The sequence below is a fragment of the Accipiter gentilis genome, chromosome 15, assembly GCF_929443795.1.
Source record: "Accipiter gentilis chromosome 15, bAccGen1.1, whole genome shotgun sequence".
NCBI lineage: Eukaryota > Metazoa > Chordata > Aves > Accipitriformes > Accipitridae > Astur > Astur gentilis.
The window spans coordinates 2029954-2048824 of NC_064894.1; the positions used below are offsets into that span (position 1 = coordinate 2029954).

Consider the following 18871-nt stretch of genomic DNA (forward strand, 5'->3'; position numbering starts at 1 on the left):
CAAGTATCAATTCAGTATTTATGACATTTTAACTTTGGTTTTAAGAACATAGGTTTTAGTATGAGCAATTACTGTATTAGAATTGAGAAAAAAATTTAAAACTAAAAGCTAACTGAAAACTTGTTACTGAAAGACAAATTTCTAAGCAGCAATGTATTTCTCATTTGAACTAATACCATTCAATACAGAGAAAGAACCGTATTGGTATGTTGTACTGTAAATACAGCATATATATTTCATATATTGCATACATGTATTAATATAAACACAGTCTTACAGAGAAATACCCATCTTTTATTCAGTATAGTCACTGTTCATTAGCCACGTTAATTTCAACACTGTAATATAAAATGGAGTGTATAAATAAAATTAAAATAAGGGAAATTGAAGAGCTGCACTATGTGGTAAATGCATCAAGAAAAAGATGTTCTAGCATCACTCTAAAATAATACAAATATAGCTTTGAGTAGAAAAAAATATACTCACATTTACTTCCTTATCACTCCATAACCTGAATGCCTCCAGAATATACTAATATTATTATTATCGTTATAGCTTTTGATTTTCTTCTCTATTAGGCATGTTTTATGTAGTCTGTAATAGTCTTATTTAAAACTGAAGCACTTATGTGTTTTTACAGTCAAAGTTTACTATCTAGCTAAAAACTCATCTTTCTCTTCTTGGGACACATGGAATCACACTTACTATTAATAAGTACTGTATTATTCACAGTACAGTTTAAATGTCCCATCAGAAGTGAGAACAATACTGTCCTTGGAGGTCTTCCAGACTGGACAAAGCCCTGAAGAGCCTGGTCTGACCCCATAGCCAACACTGATTTCACCAAGAGGCTGGACTACAGACTGCACAAGGTCCCTTCCAACCTGATTAATTCTGATTCAGGAATGAGATTTCCCTTGGTAGCTTGAGCTGGTAGCCTGGTTAATGGCAAAACACATGGGATCAAAAGTATGCAATGCGTACATGCAACCAGATGACAATCCAACAAGAATTTCATCAAGGTTATATACAAAGTTACTTCTGAATAGCATGTATTTCATCATAACCTAATGATTTTCAAAATTCTTACACTATTTAATAACACTGTGGTCGAATTCGACCTCCTCCCCCAAAATCCCAAAAGTATGCAAAAAAAGTAGGTTGATTTTTTTTCCACTTAGATTGATGCTAATCACACACTGAGACTCTATGGAGGCAAGCAGGAAGTACAAACACTTGGAAATAATCTTAATTACTGATGAGAACATGTATTATTTAGAATACAGGTATGCCTTGGGTAGTATGTATAGGCACTAATATTTGGTTCATTTAATTACTATAGCACAACACCTTCCCTATTTGTTTCAAATGAGAACGTGGCAACTTGGAGTAGTACGCTGGCTGCGTGGAAATAAAACAGATCCAAGTCATGTAATCAGTGAGACCCAGAGAGGTGCCCTATACATTTTTCCACTACAAACTAGGAAAAAATACAGTGGAATTCCTAATAAAACAACCAGATTCTTAGCATGGAAGGCCAAGCCATTCTAATATAGTGAACAAAATACTATTCATGAAGTCATCTACTTCTCTGAATCCTGTTAAGGATAAAAGACAGAGATTATGAGCAGAGACAGATACAGAGAACCAAAAAAATCCACGATGCTACCATGGCCGTGCTTTTCAGAAATAAGAAGCCCAGTAACTGTTCTAACATTGAGCATGTTGAGTTCTGCAAAGTGAAACCATCACTCAGTAGTCACTGCTTTAGATATTGCTGTGACTGATTGAAACATCCACAGGCTTTTAAGTGACAAATTGCATGTTTTTATCTAACTGGTTCCCAGTCATGAATTTCTGAGTGCCTAGCAAAAGAATACACCATCAGAAATAGCTATTAAAATATTCTTATTTCATTTGTAACATTATCTTTTTTAAATACAATAATTTAATATAAAAGATTTAGACATTAAGTACATTTACAACTTATACAAAGCTCAAAGAAATATCGCAGAATCACAGCAAAATAGATTGGTATTATGATGCATAATGTTCCTCTGTTCTTGCATTAAAGCTGCTTAAAAGTTCCTTTGTCACAGTATTTGTAGCAGAGCAATTTGTGTGGAAATTGAGATTTCAGTCCCCTGGGCCTTGCTAACTCTTATAGAATAGAAACTCCTTTAAAGCATGCACAGTGGCATACTTGAATATATTCCAACACCCTTCCAAAGTTACACTTGCCGAAAAGTACAGAGACTTTCCTAGCTAGCAGTAACAGCTAGGAAACACCTCTAACAGTTGCATCAGGGCTTTCTTGAATTTGTTGTAGGTTTACTGTGAAACACTGATTTGGGCTCTAAAAGCCCTAGATAATTTGAATTGTAACCTAATAGCTTACCATAACAGGAAAGATGTAGATATAATCACTTGACCACAAGCTCTCAAATGTTCTCACTGGATAGTCATAGAATCACAGAATGGTTTGGGTTGGAAGGGACCTTAAAGATCATCTAATTCCACCCCCCCTGCCCTGGGCAGGGACACCTTCCACCAGACCAGGTTGCCCAAAGCCCCATCCAACCTGGCCTTGAACACTGCCAGGGATGGGGCAGCCACAACCTCTCTGGGCAACCTGTTCCAGTGCCTCACCACCGTCACGGTGAAGAACTTCTTCCTTACATCTAACCTAAATCTCCCCTCTTGCAGTTTAAAGCCATTACCCCTGGTCCTATCACTACCTGCCCTTGAAAAGTCTCATCCACTGAATCCTGCACTTCAAGGAGCTCAAAAAAATCTTCAGATTCTACATCTGCTTTACCCTGAAACTCTAATCTGATAGATTGTATTTATGTTATCAATTCCAGTTACCATCTGTTTAGCTGGGAATTGTCTCAGTTTTATTAAATGTTCCTGTTTTGTTAAATATTATGTGTGAGTCCTAAGAAAAATACTTATGTGGTATATATAGTATCATAATCAAAAACATAAGGCAAACCGCAGAACTTCACAACAGCACTTCCATAATTAGGATACAATGTTTAACAGTGATTCCATTCTTGTGAGACATGGTTTCCTGGAGGAAGGGATTATCATCATCATTGTTGTTGTTATTATTACCATTATCATTATTATTATCAGTATGATTGCCACTCTGTGACAACAAGACATAAATAACTAGAATGGTGTCAATATTCTGGAGGTCTCGGCAAAATCCTTTACTTTGAGAGAGGCAACCAGCCTTTCCATGAAATCCACAAGGGAAGTCAGGTACCAAAGGACTTTAGAAACTAGAAAACTGAGGAAAGAACTATCAGCACATGTCTAAGTAGTATAATGCAGTAGAGTGTTAAGAGCCTCCAAGAAAGATGTGTAAAGTAGTAGCACTGGAATCACAAAGAACTTTAGCCATGTTAGCATGGAATTGCATCTGGCTTTATCATCATGTCTCCAAGGAAAACTCATTAGCCTGGGGCTGACAGCATTCTGATGCAGCTAAATTATTTTTTTTTCCCATTCAATCAAGCCTGCAAATTTTGAACTGTGATGTATGCTTACTGTTGTCAGCTGCATGAGTCTAAGGGATCACCTTCCTCCATTTTCACTAATGAATTAAAAAAACTGTCCTCAAACGTTTCCAGATCTGCTTGATACAAAGCAAGAATGTTTCACTTAAACTGACAGAATACAGGGATGGCTTACCTACTGGATATTTTATACTGAAAATGTTTCTTCTGGGGGTTTTTGTCCCACTTAGTATCAACGTTTAAGATTAAACAGATAGCTACAGAGACTGTGGGAAAGGATGCATCACCAAGAATCGTATTCAAGACTCTGTTCTGGTCAATATGGAGTGATGTGTGCAAAAAGAAGTTATTTGAAACTCTTTATTAATGTTGTTCCCTTTAGTAACCTCTATGAAGGTGCAGAGAACTTGGAGGAAAGTCTGTGAGAATCAAACTGAGATTTTCTCCCAGTCCATGATACCACTTTAGGCAACGGATACAATGGGAAATGGGTGTAAGTCCTAACATGTACATGACTACATGAACAGCATCCTTTCTGTCATCATAAAGAGGTGTCTCCTACATTGATGCTAATTATAAATAACCACAATTCATAAATAATATGCTATTTCTTTTCAGCAGTCAAAAATAAGAAGCAGAGCTAGTTCTACTCCTCTTTTACTGACTCTACAAATCCAGAAAAAGAAGCTGGTCCTGTTTGAAGATAAATAGTAATTAACTGTACAACACATTGGTGAAATCACCTTAGAATTGCTATACTAAATACATTCAAATTAGACAGTAATGAGCATGAAGAACAAACACTTCACGTTTAGATATTCTTTGCCAAAAGACAAGGATTTTTCTCCCTAAAGACACAGATCTGTAACCCAAAACAATTGTATTTTACTAAACAAGGGGAGTATACTGTCATCCAAGCTCCTAATCACCAGATTTAATTTGTATACACAGTGAGAGTTGCTGTTGCCAAACACTCATTATGGACGGACTGAAGCATTGCATATTTTGAGCATAATCTGTACAAAAAATTAGGTAGTTATTGACTTTGTCTCCTTAAGGACCAGAGACATTGCATGCACTACAGAGACCTTTCTTTCTTACAAACAGGATTCTTAGCTGTTCACTAACTTCAGTGCTTTGAAACTACAAATACATTTCTCTCGCCTTCTAGTTGGAGGTCACTGCTATATGGTACAGTAACCTTTACAGACCACATAAAATAAATGTTTCCTCAAAGAAGAAAATGTGTACTAGACTATCTTCTCCTGTTGCTGAAGCTGTAAATACAAGATTTGAAAAAAATGATCAAAAAGTCACATCCAAATAGTGAACTTGGGTAACAAAGGTTAGACACAATAATCTAACTTGGTTTCTGTTGTGGCATACAGAACACTGGGCCAAACATAAGTTCTTGTATTGAATTCTTGTGTTCATTTCCTGTAATTCAGTACCCCATGGGCTGCATCTCAGGGTGCTGAGAAAGCTGGCTTATGTCCTTGGAGGCTGCTTTCTATCATGTCTGAAAGGCCATGGAAATTGGGGAAGGCCTCCAGTGACTAGCAAAGGCAACATGGCCCTTCGCTCCCCCAAAAAGGCCAAAGGATGATAAGGGGAACTACAAGCCAGTAAGTGTCACTTTAGTCCCTGTGAAGATCATGGAGTGAATCCTCTTAGAAGCCATTTCTAGGCAATAGAAGAAGGTGACTGGGAACAACCAGCATAGGTTGAGAGCAGCCCTGTGGAGAAGGACTGGGGGTACTGGCGGATGAAAAGCTGGACATGAGCTGGCAACGTGCGCTCGCAGCCCAGAAAGCCGACCGTATCGTGGGCTGCATCAAAAGTGGTGTGGCCAGCAGGTCAAGGGAGGGGATTCTGCCCCTCTGCTCCGCTCTGCTGAGACCCCACCTGCAGTTCTGCGTCGAGATCTGGGGTCCTCAGCACAGGAAAGACATGGACCTGTTGGAGCAGTCATGTCCAGAAGGTATTTTAAATCAAACACATACACACCCCCCAAAAAAAACCAACCCCAAAACACACACAGAAGAAAGGAACTGTTTGCTTTTGAAAAGGATTACTTCTGTATTTGGTATCATCCTTTTGTTACTTTTCTCCTCTTTCTAACATAGCGCTGCTTTAAGTCAATTCTTATTTTAGGCTGTGAAAAAACAGTTTCTTGAATGCCCAGATCAGTTAGTATTTTCTTCTGAAGTAGCTGGGGTGAGACTTTAATCAGGGTTTATTAGTCATATCTAGGGTTTAAGACGACCACTGTTGCTGCCAATTACATCCTGACAGAAAGGATACATCTGCGCATTTGTCATCTAAACCATGATCACTTTTTCTAAGAGTCTACCTGAACTGCAAAACAGATTTTATCTTAGCAGTGTTGAGAAAAAGTTATATTTTAATAGTTAATAAACTCTTTTTAATGAATTTTGGTTAAACAGGTATTTAAAAAATAATAAAATTATGAACAATATGAAGTAAACAAAATAAGATAAATTTATGGAAAATTTAAAATTAAGAGATACATTAGCTGCCAAAATTTTTGAGCTTACAGAGCAGAAATCAGTGCCTTCTCCAAGACGTAACATTACATAATGAAAAAAATTGTAAATGGCTGATGAAAGTTAATATTTTTAAAATAAGTTTTTATAAATAAGATGAAATATAGTAACAAAATTTGGCCTGGCGCAGTTAATGCATTGTGATGTTTCCAGTTTCCATTCAAATTTATAAATCTGTAATATTTTAATAATAACTGTCAATGACTAAAGTTTTCTCTCTACATTAACTTTTTTGAAATACAAATGATCATGGAAATCAATACATGCTGTTATCTAACTTTAAATATGCCTTGTCCATGACAAAAAAAAAAGGTTATTCCTAAATTTATGAAATTACTGAAGATGAAAGTGGAAATATGCCTATCTTTCCAAGAGTTAAATAAATTACTTTTGTTGTACTGTTATAAATTCAGTACCTTAAATACTATTATTTTGTAGTTTTGAACTATTTTTCTTTCACTGTTTATAATTATAAAGCTTGGTAGTCTCAAACAGTATAATTACCTTTTCTGTAGTGTAAGTAACCAAAACAAAATTGTTAAAATAAGTATGAAAAAACAGCTCTTACTATTTGAATTGTAATTGCAAGAAAAAGTTTTCAAAACTTCAAACTACCAGAGAACTACTGCACAATTCTGTATGTTTGCCAGGGAAACATACACTTGATGCATGCTTTTTTTGCTTCGTAATCCAGAAAAGCAACATGCTCTGAAAAGACGTCGCTTTGAAATCAAATTACTTTCACTCACTTTTGGGCCTGCTAACAGTGCAATTTCATTTTAAAGCCTTAGTTCAACTGCTATTCCAAACACTTTGTATTGGATGAATTACTCCTTCAGACTTGCTGGTACATTGCACAGTGGATATCCAAACAGCATCACTTGGGGGGGGTGGGGGGGGAGAAACACTGGTTGTAATTAAGTGATGGGCAATCTATCACTAATTTTTGAGTAATGTTTCAGTGTTTGATAATACACCTGGATATCACGCCACCCTTGTTAGTAAATAACTAACACTAAATAGTAAACAACTATTCTTGTAAATATACTGAAACAATTTGTACCAGTACATAACTACTTGTAATAGTAAACTACTACAGCTGATTAAAAAAACCCAAAAAACAAAACCCACACTCAAAACACTCACAAAAAAGCCCCAACAAAACCCAACATATTATCCTTGTTGGTTAAATGTGTTAGGGAAAAGAACTCAAGTGAAACTGCGTAGTGAATAATGAAGAATCATAAAAGGAAAGCACACCTGCAGATTGCTTGTTCCTTTCCAAATTAGTCTCATAAGCCCTTCAGGTACAGGTGTCTTGTCTTTTATGAATGCAACTGGGAATTCTTACAGAAACATATATGTAAAGATGAAGACAACTATTTCATCATCTATTAGTTAAAATTATAAATCTGAAGCACCACTGCCTAATGAACTGAAGTTTCTGTGACATCCAAGCAGTACTATTCAGAACACAGCCCTTCTGAAGAAAATGGAGGGGGGGGGGGGGGCTTTTAAAATTTTGGGCAAGAGAATTATATGGATTTTTCCAAATTTTACTAAAACATCAAGGATGATTTTGAAGAACACAGCACAAGTGGTATGTGGACTAAAGTTTGTGGTGAATGGAAAAAGTATATGCAGCTATATAGATATTCCCAAAACTGTACTTGTTCTTTTCTTGCAGAAATTACATTCCTCAGTTCAGTGGATGCGAATTGCATCCTTCCTAATCTTATGAATTATGTGGTATTCATCACAGGCTGGAATGGGTAGGAAAAAACATTTTATGCAGACAGAATGCAGAAATGATACAACTTGAGGCAGACAACTATAAATATTTCCGCAGAGTCATATGATGCCGTGTTTTCAGGTTGCTTAAGCTGCATGTATCAAAACATTAAGTATGAACTACTTGTCCTGCAGCATGCAGAGCATTTAAATAAATGTCAACATTATTTTAGAGAAATTTTACTACATCTCTACCCATTAAATATTTTGTCATTAATTCTGTTAATATGTAAAGATTAACACTGAAGGCAACAGTGTCAGTCCAACAGGTCAGCCAAGTCAAAGCGTTTCTATGGTTCTGTGCAAATTCAAATGACATTATTGTATTTGTAAAATTTACTCTATCTATGGTAATACTTACTTTCTTGGCTGAATTCAGAAAACACTGGTTTTATTTGCACTATGTAATCTCTTTTTTAATGTGTTTCAGCTGAATGTACGTGTGACTAAAGAAATCATAAATCAAGCCTTAATGTAAATAACATCTTGAGCTACTTAGCAAGAACTGGATCAAAGTTCTATTTGAATAAGATTGATTTATCCTCCAATAAGGAGATGATCCTGTGTACTCTTCCTTGATTTACTTGAGACCATTGCTAGAAAATTAAAAACATATAAAACCTGTGAAATAGCCTTCTCCACTGAGGTAGAGAGCAAACCATACCTGTGAAGCCAAGGGGACAGGAACACTGATAGCCTCCAAGCCTGTTGATGCAGCTTCCTCCATGCAAGCAAGGCAAAGTTTCGCACTCATTTACATCCATCTCACACAGAGACCCGTAATATCCAGGTGCACAACTACAGATGAATCTTCAGAAAAGGGAAAATCAGGTAAGTCAGCAGAAGTAAACAACATGATCCATTCCAATATTCTGAAGCTATCTGTATGTCCTGATGTCAAGCTGGTGTCCCTAATCATCATCCATATTAAAATAATTAACAGACTTTTCTAATTTCCGTGTTTCTGAAACAAGCAGAGCGATTTACTCTCTTTTAAATTAATAGGAAACTTGTGCACAGTAACTTTAGCTGAAGGTATAAGGAATGACTTAAGGGCTAATGTTCTTTTGACACAAGCCTCTGAATAACCGTAGAGTGTTTTGGAACACAAGATACAATTTTTTCTCTTGCTTACACTTAACTTCTAGTAAACATTGACATTAGAAAACATCATTGTTGGAAGCTGAAAAGAGAGATGTAGCAATCTAACTGAAGATCAATTTTCTTCTATTTCACTCGTATTCCAAATAAAAAAAAGAACAATAAGAGGTGAGGTGGAAAAGCATTAAGTTATGCTGAAGACAGTTTCCCTTCTGTTTTCCTCTCGGGTCACGTAAGAAATAAATAGCCAAGTCAGTAGCATTTGCTTATCTCATTTTAACACAGAAATCCTTGTCATATGCTGAAGGTCCTGTCCGAACCTCAAGGCAGCAAGCAGACTTTATACATAAGAAAATCAGGGAATTATTTTTCATTTAGTAGTAACTAACCTGTTTACGAGATCCAGGCAAGTTCCATTGTTTTTGCAGGGTCTCGATAAGCACTCATTAATCTCCACTTCACAGAGTGTCCCAGTAAAGCCATGCTGGCATGAGCACCTAGCAAAAAGGATGTCACTCTATTACTTTTTAGCTTAACATAAAAACATGCCAGAAAAACATGGCAGATTGAAGGGTATAAATTAGGTGGTTCCAAAATTATGCGGTTTTCTGATCATTACCAAGTGCTGTACTTTCACAAGCTTCACAAATACAGTGACTGCAGCCCAGGAAGTAAGATTTTTGCCATTATTAGTTGAAGACCACAGGCTTTGTGCTGACCACACTGTGAAAAGGCTCAGAACTTGTCTTGGCCTGAGCTGGTTTTCACTTGTTTTGACACCGGCCCCAGAGCCAACTGACTGCTGCCTCTCATGCTTAGTTTCAGCTCTAGGAATAGCACCTACGGTGAGGGTGTGACACTGGGATAATCATGGTGTTACAAACAATAGCCTTCTGTGTCCAAGTGGGCTCGGGAAGCTGGTGAACAGTGCAAAGGAAATAAACTGTGATAAGGAAACATACAAATATAGCTCCAAGCAGGCCTGAGACTTAGGATGAGAAAACCCCCACCATAAACATCACCATTCTCCTGGCAAAGACTTCCAGATGCTGATGACTTGCAGTAACACTCAAGTTCTTCTTGAGGAAGACTGAAATCACTGATCACAGGACCCAGACAGACATTGTGGGGGTAATCATAACAACAGAGACAAGAGCTAGATAATTGCAAGATTTCGTATATAACAATTACAACTACATTGTTCATGAAGCTGTTTTTTATTAATTTTTACTTAGACTATTAGTATTATTGTAACTTGTCTAATAGCAGTTGTTTGTTATATTTTGATAAGATTCCTACAATTTTTTAATTAGCCCTACAATAGATTATTGGGTCCACATGTATGGTGTACATGTATGTACAAAGAAGATTTAAAGTGTAATGTAACAGTGTCAAATGCATCACAAAAAAAGACATATTACATCACTGAAGGACAGCAGACATAAGAGAGGCAAAGTACCCAAAGAACAGCTAGATGGTACACATCCACATATCATACTGCATATCTGTCATTCAAATAACCTTCCTCACCTGTAATGGTTAACCCCGTCCACACAGAGACCTTCATTCTGGCATGGATGGGAGATGCACTCATCACTGTTAACTTCACAGTAAGTACCCTCAAATCCTGAAACACAGATTATTAACTGTGAATGAGTGAGTTCTACTACATAATGTGAATATAAGGGTCACAGATCCTCCTGGAGGTTTGGCTGTCCGAGCTCAGGACCAACTTAGACAACACAAGTGGCAGGCCAGAGATATCTCAGCTGCCCTTGAAGCTGTTTACAAAAGAGCTGAGAGAAGCATCAGTAGCGACTACCCCTTCTCTTGGGAGCGCCCAAGCTGAGGCTCTCTGCCCTTGGTATCTGACTGACCTACGCTGCAGCCATGTGCACGCCTAGCCACGTACCTGTTCATCTGGATGCTGACTTTGGCCTTCAGACAAGCTCCCTGGCTTGACCCGGGACCCGCCCCATTCCCTGTAGCCCCAAATGGCGATCTGGTGTCCTACGCTGATGCTGAACACCGTCATCGGCCCTGCCCTGCTCGCCTCATTCAGATGCTGTCAGACAAGACCCTTGACAGCAAGGTCCCTGCCCTGGCAGCCTTGATAAGACTCCTGGCTTACTTTCGCTTCTGGAGCAGCCAACCCTCACTGCTCTCTTGACTCCAAGATCGGGGCAGCAAGTGGATGCAATCCTGAAAGAACTTTCTCCAATTATTATTGTTCTTTAGCTTCAACAAGTTCATTTCAGGAGAGTATAAGAAGTCTTAAGATACTTTAATGAACCAAAGAGAACGGATTTGGATGGAGCACCCAGCTAAATATACTGGGGAAGTGTAACCCATTTTAAAGGGCTGAAAAGGCTTTCTTGGAGAGTGTGGTAAAGTAACAGAAACTAAAAGCTAATTCAGTAAGTAATATATTACAGAGCATAATAGAAGTTAGAGAGACCACATTTATTCAAAGCAGTCAGTAGATGAGAAAAAAAAAAACATTTAACCGGTTTTAATATTTAAATGAAGAAAAAATGTGATCAAGATCTTATCTGCACAGTACATTACTTGCATAACACATTAAATTTACCTGCATAAACATCCCAGAATATGTGCTAAAGAGAAATAAGAGATTTTTCAGTGATACAAGAAAACTACTTCTGCTCCTAGCATGCTAATTCTTACAACGCTCACAGAAATAAACGTACTACCAAATACACAGATGTGTTAAAATTATATACAGTGCATAAACTATAGCTACTTAGATGAATTTTACACAAATTGAATGTTTCAATCGATGTAGTAATGAAACCATCACAATGAACAAACTATTTGCACTGTAGTCACTGTAATACATGACACCTGACAGCAGACTGACCAAAGAGCATTTACACTGTTCACCAAAATGCTTTTGAACACCACTTAGATATCAGTATTAAATTAAAACAACTATAAAAACAGCTACTGGAATTTGGTGTATATTATTATAAATATGATGAAGGCTTTACTGGATTTCTCTACTAAAACAGGTAAAAATTGTTATCAGTACTTTTTTAGATACTGAAATAAGGACACTAATGACTTTTATTGTTATATGATGTATTTGTGGATTTCAAAGTACTTCATGAAAGTGGGGAAATCATGGAAGATGACAGAATAGTATGGCTTACTTTTATCTAGAGAAAATCATTACTGGAAAAACTAAGTGGCTTGGTCAGAGTTGTAGGGAAAGCTGTAGAGAGAAATCGCTGCTGGCACTCCAGTGTATGATCTAAACATCAGCCCACATCAAAGCAGGTGGTATTTTCTTTTTACCAGGATTTTTTTTCTGTTCAACAACTTTCCTGGCTACACCTGACTGAAATTAGTCCCAAATATTTGCTGAAGGTTTCACAGCAGTCTCTGCTACAAAGCTGGAAAATAAAGCCTGGAATGTATCTCAAACTGTAACTGAAGGGTTAGTCACTTACGCTCTTATCATGTTATTCTCTTTTTCAGAAATATCTTGAGTGCAAAATGATACCCTCATTTATTTCTTATTTGTATGATGTTTTACAAAAACTTTGTAAGACAATTGCCACAACAGGTGACAAAAATTCTCAGTCCCAGTGTACTGCTTTGAAGTAGCTCCCTCAGCACAGGCAACCTTGTTAAATTCTCAATGGTTTAGCTTATTATTTGCGAATGGGCTACAACCACAGTGAACGACCCAAATGCTTTTCTTATCTATAGTGTGCGTAATCTGCATCTTAATACTGCAACTTGAGCCTTCATCTATATTTGCCTGAAGCTTGATTGAGGAAAAAAAGGTAAAAGCACCGTAACTTGGGCTGTGGCATGCTAGTTCAATCTTCAGTACTAGACCTGGTTACATCAAGTAGACAGCAGTCACTAACACACACACACACAAAAATAATCAGGAGTTGCTCTTCTGACACACATGACACTCCAGTGCCACTGAGTAATAGCAGAAAAGATGGTTAACATGTTTCTCCAACTCTGGTTTGATTAAGAAATTGGAAGGCATAGTGAATACAAGAGACCAGGACCACAGGACCATTTGTAGCCAACTTCCTCATGTGTGACTTCTCATTTATTTGTAATATTTGACATTTCTGAAACTAAGTTTCATTACACAGTAGAAGGCTATGTCAATGGGCCAGGGAAATGGGACTTCACTGAAAAGTAGCACAATGAAAAGTAAACCTATGTAATATTATAAATAACTCAAAGATATACGGACAGTTTTTAGTTTTATAAGGTAATCGGAAAAGGGCATGAAGCTAACATAAAGTAAAACTTAAGAAATACTAACAGAACTTATATGGAATAGCTTCTTACTCTTTTGTGATACTACATAACATCTGAGCAAGCATCTTTAAAAAAAAACAACAAAAAACCACAGTTGTCAGATTAAAAAACATAAAAAAGGAAAATGGAGGGCATTCATCATTCTGCTCCTGCCTGTCGGTCCCACTTGGTTATGGATGTTTTATAGTCTTTTTGAAATAAATAGTACTGAAATAGATGCATAAAGCACCATTTAGACACATATTTGATTGCAGTAGTACACATTTTTCCAGCCCATAGCAAAATATAGCTACCTTGAAAAGACATAAAATAAGTAAACATACAGCAGGCATGCTACTTTATCTATTATTCCTACAAACGGAGAAAAAATACTGTTTTCATCACAAAATTTTACTGGCTATCTACCACATTATGAAATAAGCAATCTATGTGTTCAATTTACTATTGAAAATTCTCTTTTTAACTGACAAATTAACTCGTCCTTTTTATAAAAAAAAAGGCAATCATTTCTTTCTTAATGATGTATACTGTTAAAAATTTACACAGAATGATTTACATGATTTTTTGATGCACAATGAAAACTTCTGAACTCACGCAGCAACTTTTTCTAAGGAATTTTAAACCTTTCTAGCAATTTTTACAGAAGATTTCAGTGAAAAATCCTGCTTTCAACTACAGCAGTTAATCAAACACTCAAATCTGCTTAAAAGGACCTGAAAAATACTAGCAGTGTTATTTAGCTTTATTTCATTCATAATTTCTGCGTCTGTGCTGTAGTATGATTATAATTTACTAAGCTTGTACAAAGGATGTTTCAATAAAAGCGTATGTTAATAAGCCAATTTTAATTCACTCCTGATATATGTTCTTAGAGTAAATTACAAAAATAAAGAACTGTAACACTGAAAAGCACTCAAACAGGAGAGGTCAAGCCTCAAAACTTATATTCTAATGTTAGGATTAAAATACTTGTAAAATGTTTATTTTATGAATATACTTGGACAGACACCAATCATACTACTTGCAGATCCAGAAGAATACTTAAAATGCTCATACTTAAGTGGAACAGGTTTAAGGAATTACCTTGGTAGTTTATTTATATAGTGCTTGTTGAAGCTATGAGATAGCTCATGGGTCTAACATGCATGGACTCATGTCGTTCTTGTATTTTACATGATAGTCAAGCGCAATTTAAAGGACAATGTAATACATTAGATTATTTTGGGTAAGTTACAATTGCTGCCAGATGTAGCTGTGATCTTCCAGGATAGTTAAGCTAAAATTAATGTATGGATGTACTTTTTACAGTAATGTAGACATGTTTCCAAATTATTTCATGTGTTGTGAGAGGAAAGAAAAAAAGACAATGGGGGGTAACTGACTTAATGTTTAACATGTCAGATATAGTAGCAAAACAAACATTTTCCAGCTGCAAAGAAATTGCAGTGTGTAAAAAAAGCATTCACTTAATGCAGCCAGCAAAACTTTACTTGTTTATACTGTGAATAAAATTAATTTGTTTGAATTATACAACACAATTTTTATTTTAAGCAAATTATTTTGCAAAGTGGTACACTACTGGAAAGCCTGAAAATATGTACAGTGCTGTAATATATTGTTACTGCAGCAATATTTAGTACTGTGTGTAAGAAAGTAATAAGCACATTTAAATGCAACTACTTGCTGCCTTTGCTACTGCCAATCAGTCAAACTGCAGATCCAAACTGTAAATCAACAGCACATGTAAATGATTTGATGTAGCTCTCCAGCCATATACTTTACAAGGTAGCCTTTCCACATGTCAAACCAGAGTGATACATTAAAAATGCAGGTTTTGACCTTAGTGCTTTTCATGTGGAAAAACTGCAAGTTTTCTGAACTCGGTTCAAACCATTCTGAAGATCTAAATGAAAAGATGCATCTAATCAATGGGGAAGAGCAAATGGCACACTTGTGAATACCGAATTCCATTAGGTACCTGCTCAAAATTTCCAATATTGAATTCAAGAAACAAGTGGCTTGCTTTTTTCTAGGTGGCCAATATAAAGGCTAGACAAACACGATTGTAAAGTCTGACAAACAAAAAAAGTTTTTCTTCGTCAAACATATCTGACAGTATTTTTCCTGCCACATTAGAGAAACTGAAGATGTAAACAAAGTCTCATTGGTATTGCCACCTATCCACTTTTTTTTTTCTTTTTTAAAGCATAGGCAGACAGTACCTCATTTTAACCATTTATTTGTCATTTCAGGGAAAATATATAGGGTTTTTTGAGGAAGTGAAATATATCTCAGAAATCTTAACAGGTTTCATAGTAACATAGCAATTTCAAGACTTTCAGAAATTAAGGTAGATGAAAAACAATTGAAAATCATTGCACTTTTTGTTAGACAATTTAAGTTTATTTCTGTATATTTTTAACAGTTCAGGTAGCATGAAAGTGACTTTAATAATATGAGGTCTAAAAATACCCGTGTTCTACGGAGAATGTCACAAAAGCAGTTCATCTAATCTTAAACCCTAGTTTTCTCATACTCAACATTAGCACTAGCAGGTGTGACAGTATGCTCAAATTTACTTGAAAATTATGTGCAGGCAGAATGATACATTCATTTTAGTTTACAGCAATTCCAACATCCCATCATAGTTTTGCTGTCAATGGATGAAACATTAAATCTGTTGCTTAAGATGGGACAGTTTTTATTGTTCCTTCTGTTTCTCTGAAATATGGGAAACTACTACTGCGTGTCTCAACTGCTTATGGGACTTCTGTGAGCTGCAAAGTGCAGGAATATGCAGAGTGTAGAAGCTACACATCTGCTGTTACAGTTATGGTCATTTTCATCTCTGTATTCCACTGCAGATAAATATTACAGTACTCACCTCCGCAGATAACACAAAGGAGTAATGGGATTCTTTCCCTGTAAGCTCTCTACCATTTTATTCATCAGTACAGTATCATGGATTGTATTTGTCTCCTTACTGTGAACCATTTATGAACCAATGTTTGCAAGTAACAGAGATATCACAATAGCCCCGTAATCATTGGGATAGGTATTTAGGTTATTCAGTATAACATAGGTAGGTACACGTATCAGAATCAAAGGTGTGTGAAATATTAGACAGGGTAAAAAGGCTATTTCCCTTTGTGAATTGTGTACGCATTAGTCTGCGAAAGAAACTGGCACTGAAGGACTCAGAAACCTGACGACGGCAATCACCAATTTATGTAACTTCTGTTCTTTAGCATCTACTTATTTCTGCTTGACACTATAAATTTTGTACATTAGTATTAATTTTCACTTAGTCTTATTTGAGACATGGGCTGAAAAATATTTTGCCTCCATTCAAACTTCTAGCTGCAAGAAGCTATAGACCAAATAAAAATAATCACTAGCATGCTCAGACAAAGGGTATTAAAAAAGAAGGTGTCACAGGAAAGAGTTATTGACAGTAGTCTGACAAAAGGGGTCAGAAAGTCCTAGAAAGAACTGTTTAAAACAAGGACTTCAGAAATTACCTTTAAGCATCAAGAGAGGAACCATAAGGTCTTGCTTTTGGAACGAGTACTTCGAAGATAAAGCAAAAATAGGATGGCTAATTCCAGTACAAAGTGTAGCTATTGTTTCTCCTTAGAGATGACACAGTACTCTCCGTAGATCTCATTAACACATTTCCCTGGAACAAGACACATAATTTCCCTACACCCTAAAACTGGTGGTTGTAACCTTATGACCCAAGCAATTCCTCTTTCATAAACCAGTTTTTCAGCTTCTCAGCTTCTACCTTTCTATCTTTAAAGATAAAATGAGGGCAAATAAGATGACAAAGCTTTTGAATACTTGTGCACTATAATGACACAAATTGATGTTCTCCATTCCTTTGTTTTACTCCTCTCCAAAACTGTGTGCTTCCCAGAACTATGTAGATAAAAAAACTAAAATCTCTACAGAAATAATAATCCAGGCAACTGGTAAGGAATTCAGCCCACCTATCATCTGAAGAAATAGTCCTAAACTGCCTGTATAGTCAGAGGGACACAAGTATTTCTACAGCCGTTTGACTCTGTATGTCTGCTTTTGGGTGAAATGCATTACCTCAGAAAACTGCCTCTTTCTCTTCATTGGCTGTAAATGGAGCATAGCTGGACCTCCTCAACATATACTGTTTATATCTGTATGTATACCTCCTCAATGTAATACTGTGGACATCTACATCTGGTCAAATTAATCCAGACTTTTGGGTGTATTAGTTTCCATAATAATTACATTATTTCATTGATTTCATTTCCCTTCAGAGTTTCCCAACTCAATAAAATGCTACTGAACTAACACAAATGCTGACCAAATAACCCATATTTTTGAATAGGGTAGGTAAAGCTTTGGTATGAACACTCTCTCTCTATGCAATATATAATGGATTTACATATATGTTTCTTGAGAATTTTCCCAAACTAAAGGTAAGCAGACTATTGCTTCTATTGTAATAAGGAGACTACACAAGCATCCTGAGCTAATGATATTACTTGGACTAATGAAGATCTACCTCTAATTTTAAAGAAAGAGATTTTCTACTTTCTATTATAAGAAACAAGAATTCTAAAAATCCTCCAAATTCAACAACCTTGTCCTTCCCTTGTCTTTATGTCAGCAACAACTCACCTGCATTCCTACTGACCTTGCCTTGCTTTAGCTCCTAGATATATCTACTAATAATTCTCACAGAATAATAAATCACTGTTAAAAATATCTGTTATTAGAGAACACTAGATGTTTTCTGGCCTGTGGTTTATGTTAGCAAATTATTTTTTGTCTTGTTAATTCTCTGTAATATTTATCTGCTCGTATTTCCCCAGGTTTCACATTTCTCCGTGATAACTGTTACCTTTTGGATTCTTGAGAAACTGTGCACAAAAATGTTTTGAAAAGACGACTTTTCTGAAGAATGTTAAGAAAAGACTTGAACATGTATGTCTCTCTACAGATCATTTTTGAAAAAGGTTCCAAAATCAATACATTGTATTAAAAGCTGTTTTTAAAAAGCAGCTTTTAGAAGAGCTGCTTCAATAAGCAACTTGCATACCTCCCCAGTGACTTTAACTCGACAACTTGTGGTAACCTTTACCTGAATAGTAAAAAACCCAAGTGATACATACTGCTGACTTACCTCTGTATCTTTGCAACTCAGTAAACAAAGAATACTACTACTGTGGTGTAACACCACAATTAATACCTTTGCTATTATTGGTCCTACACCCCTGCCATTTATAGGTACAAAAGTGATGACTCCAAAATCCTGCCTAAATTCCAGATTCAGTAATTGTACTCTCCCTACTCAAATTTTCACAGCAGTTTTAATTACTTAATGTATTCTTCAATTCCTATGCAGAATTGCCTAGTAATGTTCTGCACAGTTAAACTGTTGCTCCGTTCCACCTTAGCAGTTCTTGTACATCGAGGGAGAAATCGTGTCTTTTAAGCCATGGCCCAGGAAAGCTGTCAGCACCTGTTGTGATTTTGCTTGTTGTGCATACGGAGAGCAATCCACTCTATCCATTAGGCAGGGGAAGATTACTC

The 18871-nt window shown here is 36.3% G+C and overlaps 1 protein-coding gene across 1 annotated transcript in view; it reads right to left on the reverse strand.

Moving 5' to 3' along the window:
• Window positions 1-18871, reverse strand: part of EYS (eyes shut homolog) — a 940845-nt gene that overhangs the window by 459445 nt on the left and 462529 nt on the right. The window contains exons 24-26 of the mRNA XM_049818234.1: window positions 10514-10610; window positions 9373-9480; window positions 8547-8692 (exon numbers count right to left, since the gene is read on the reverse strand). Of these exons, the coding sequence (XP_049674191.1) occupies window positions 8547-8692; window positions 9373-9480; window positions 10514-10610 (351 nt within the window). The remainder of the gene's footprint in view (window positions 1-8546; window positions 8693-9372; window positions 9481-10513; window positions 10611-18871) is intronic.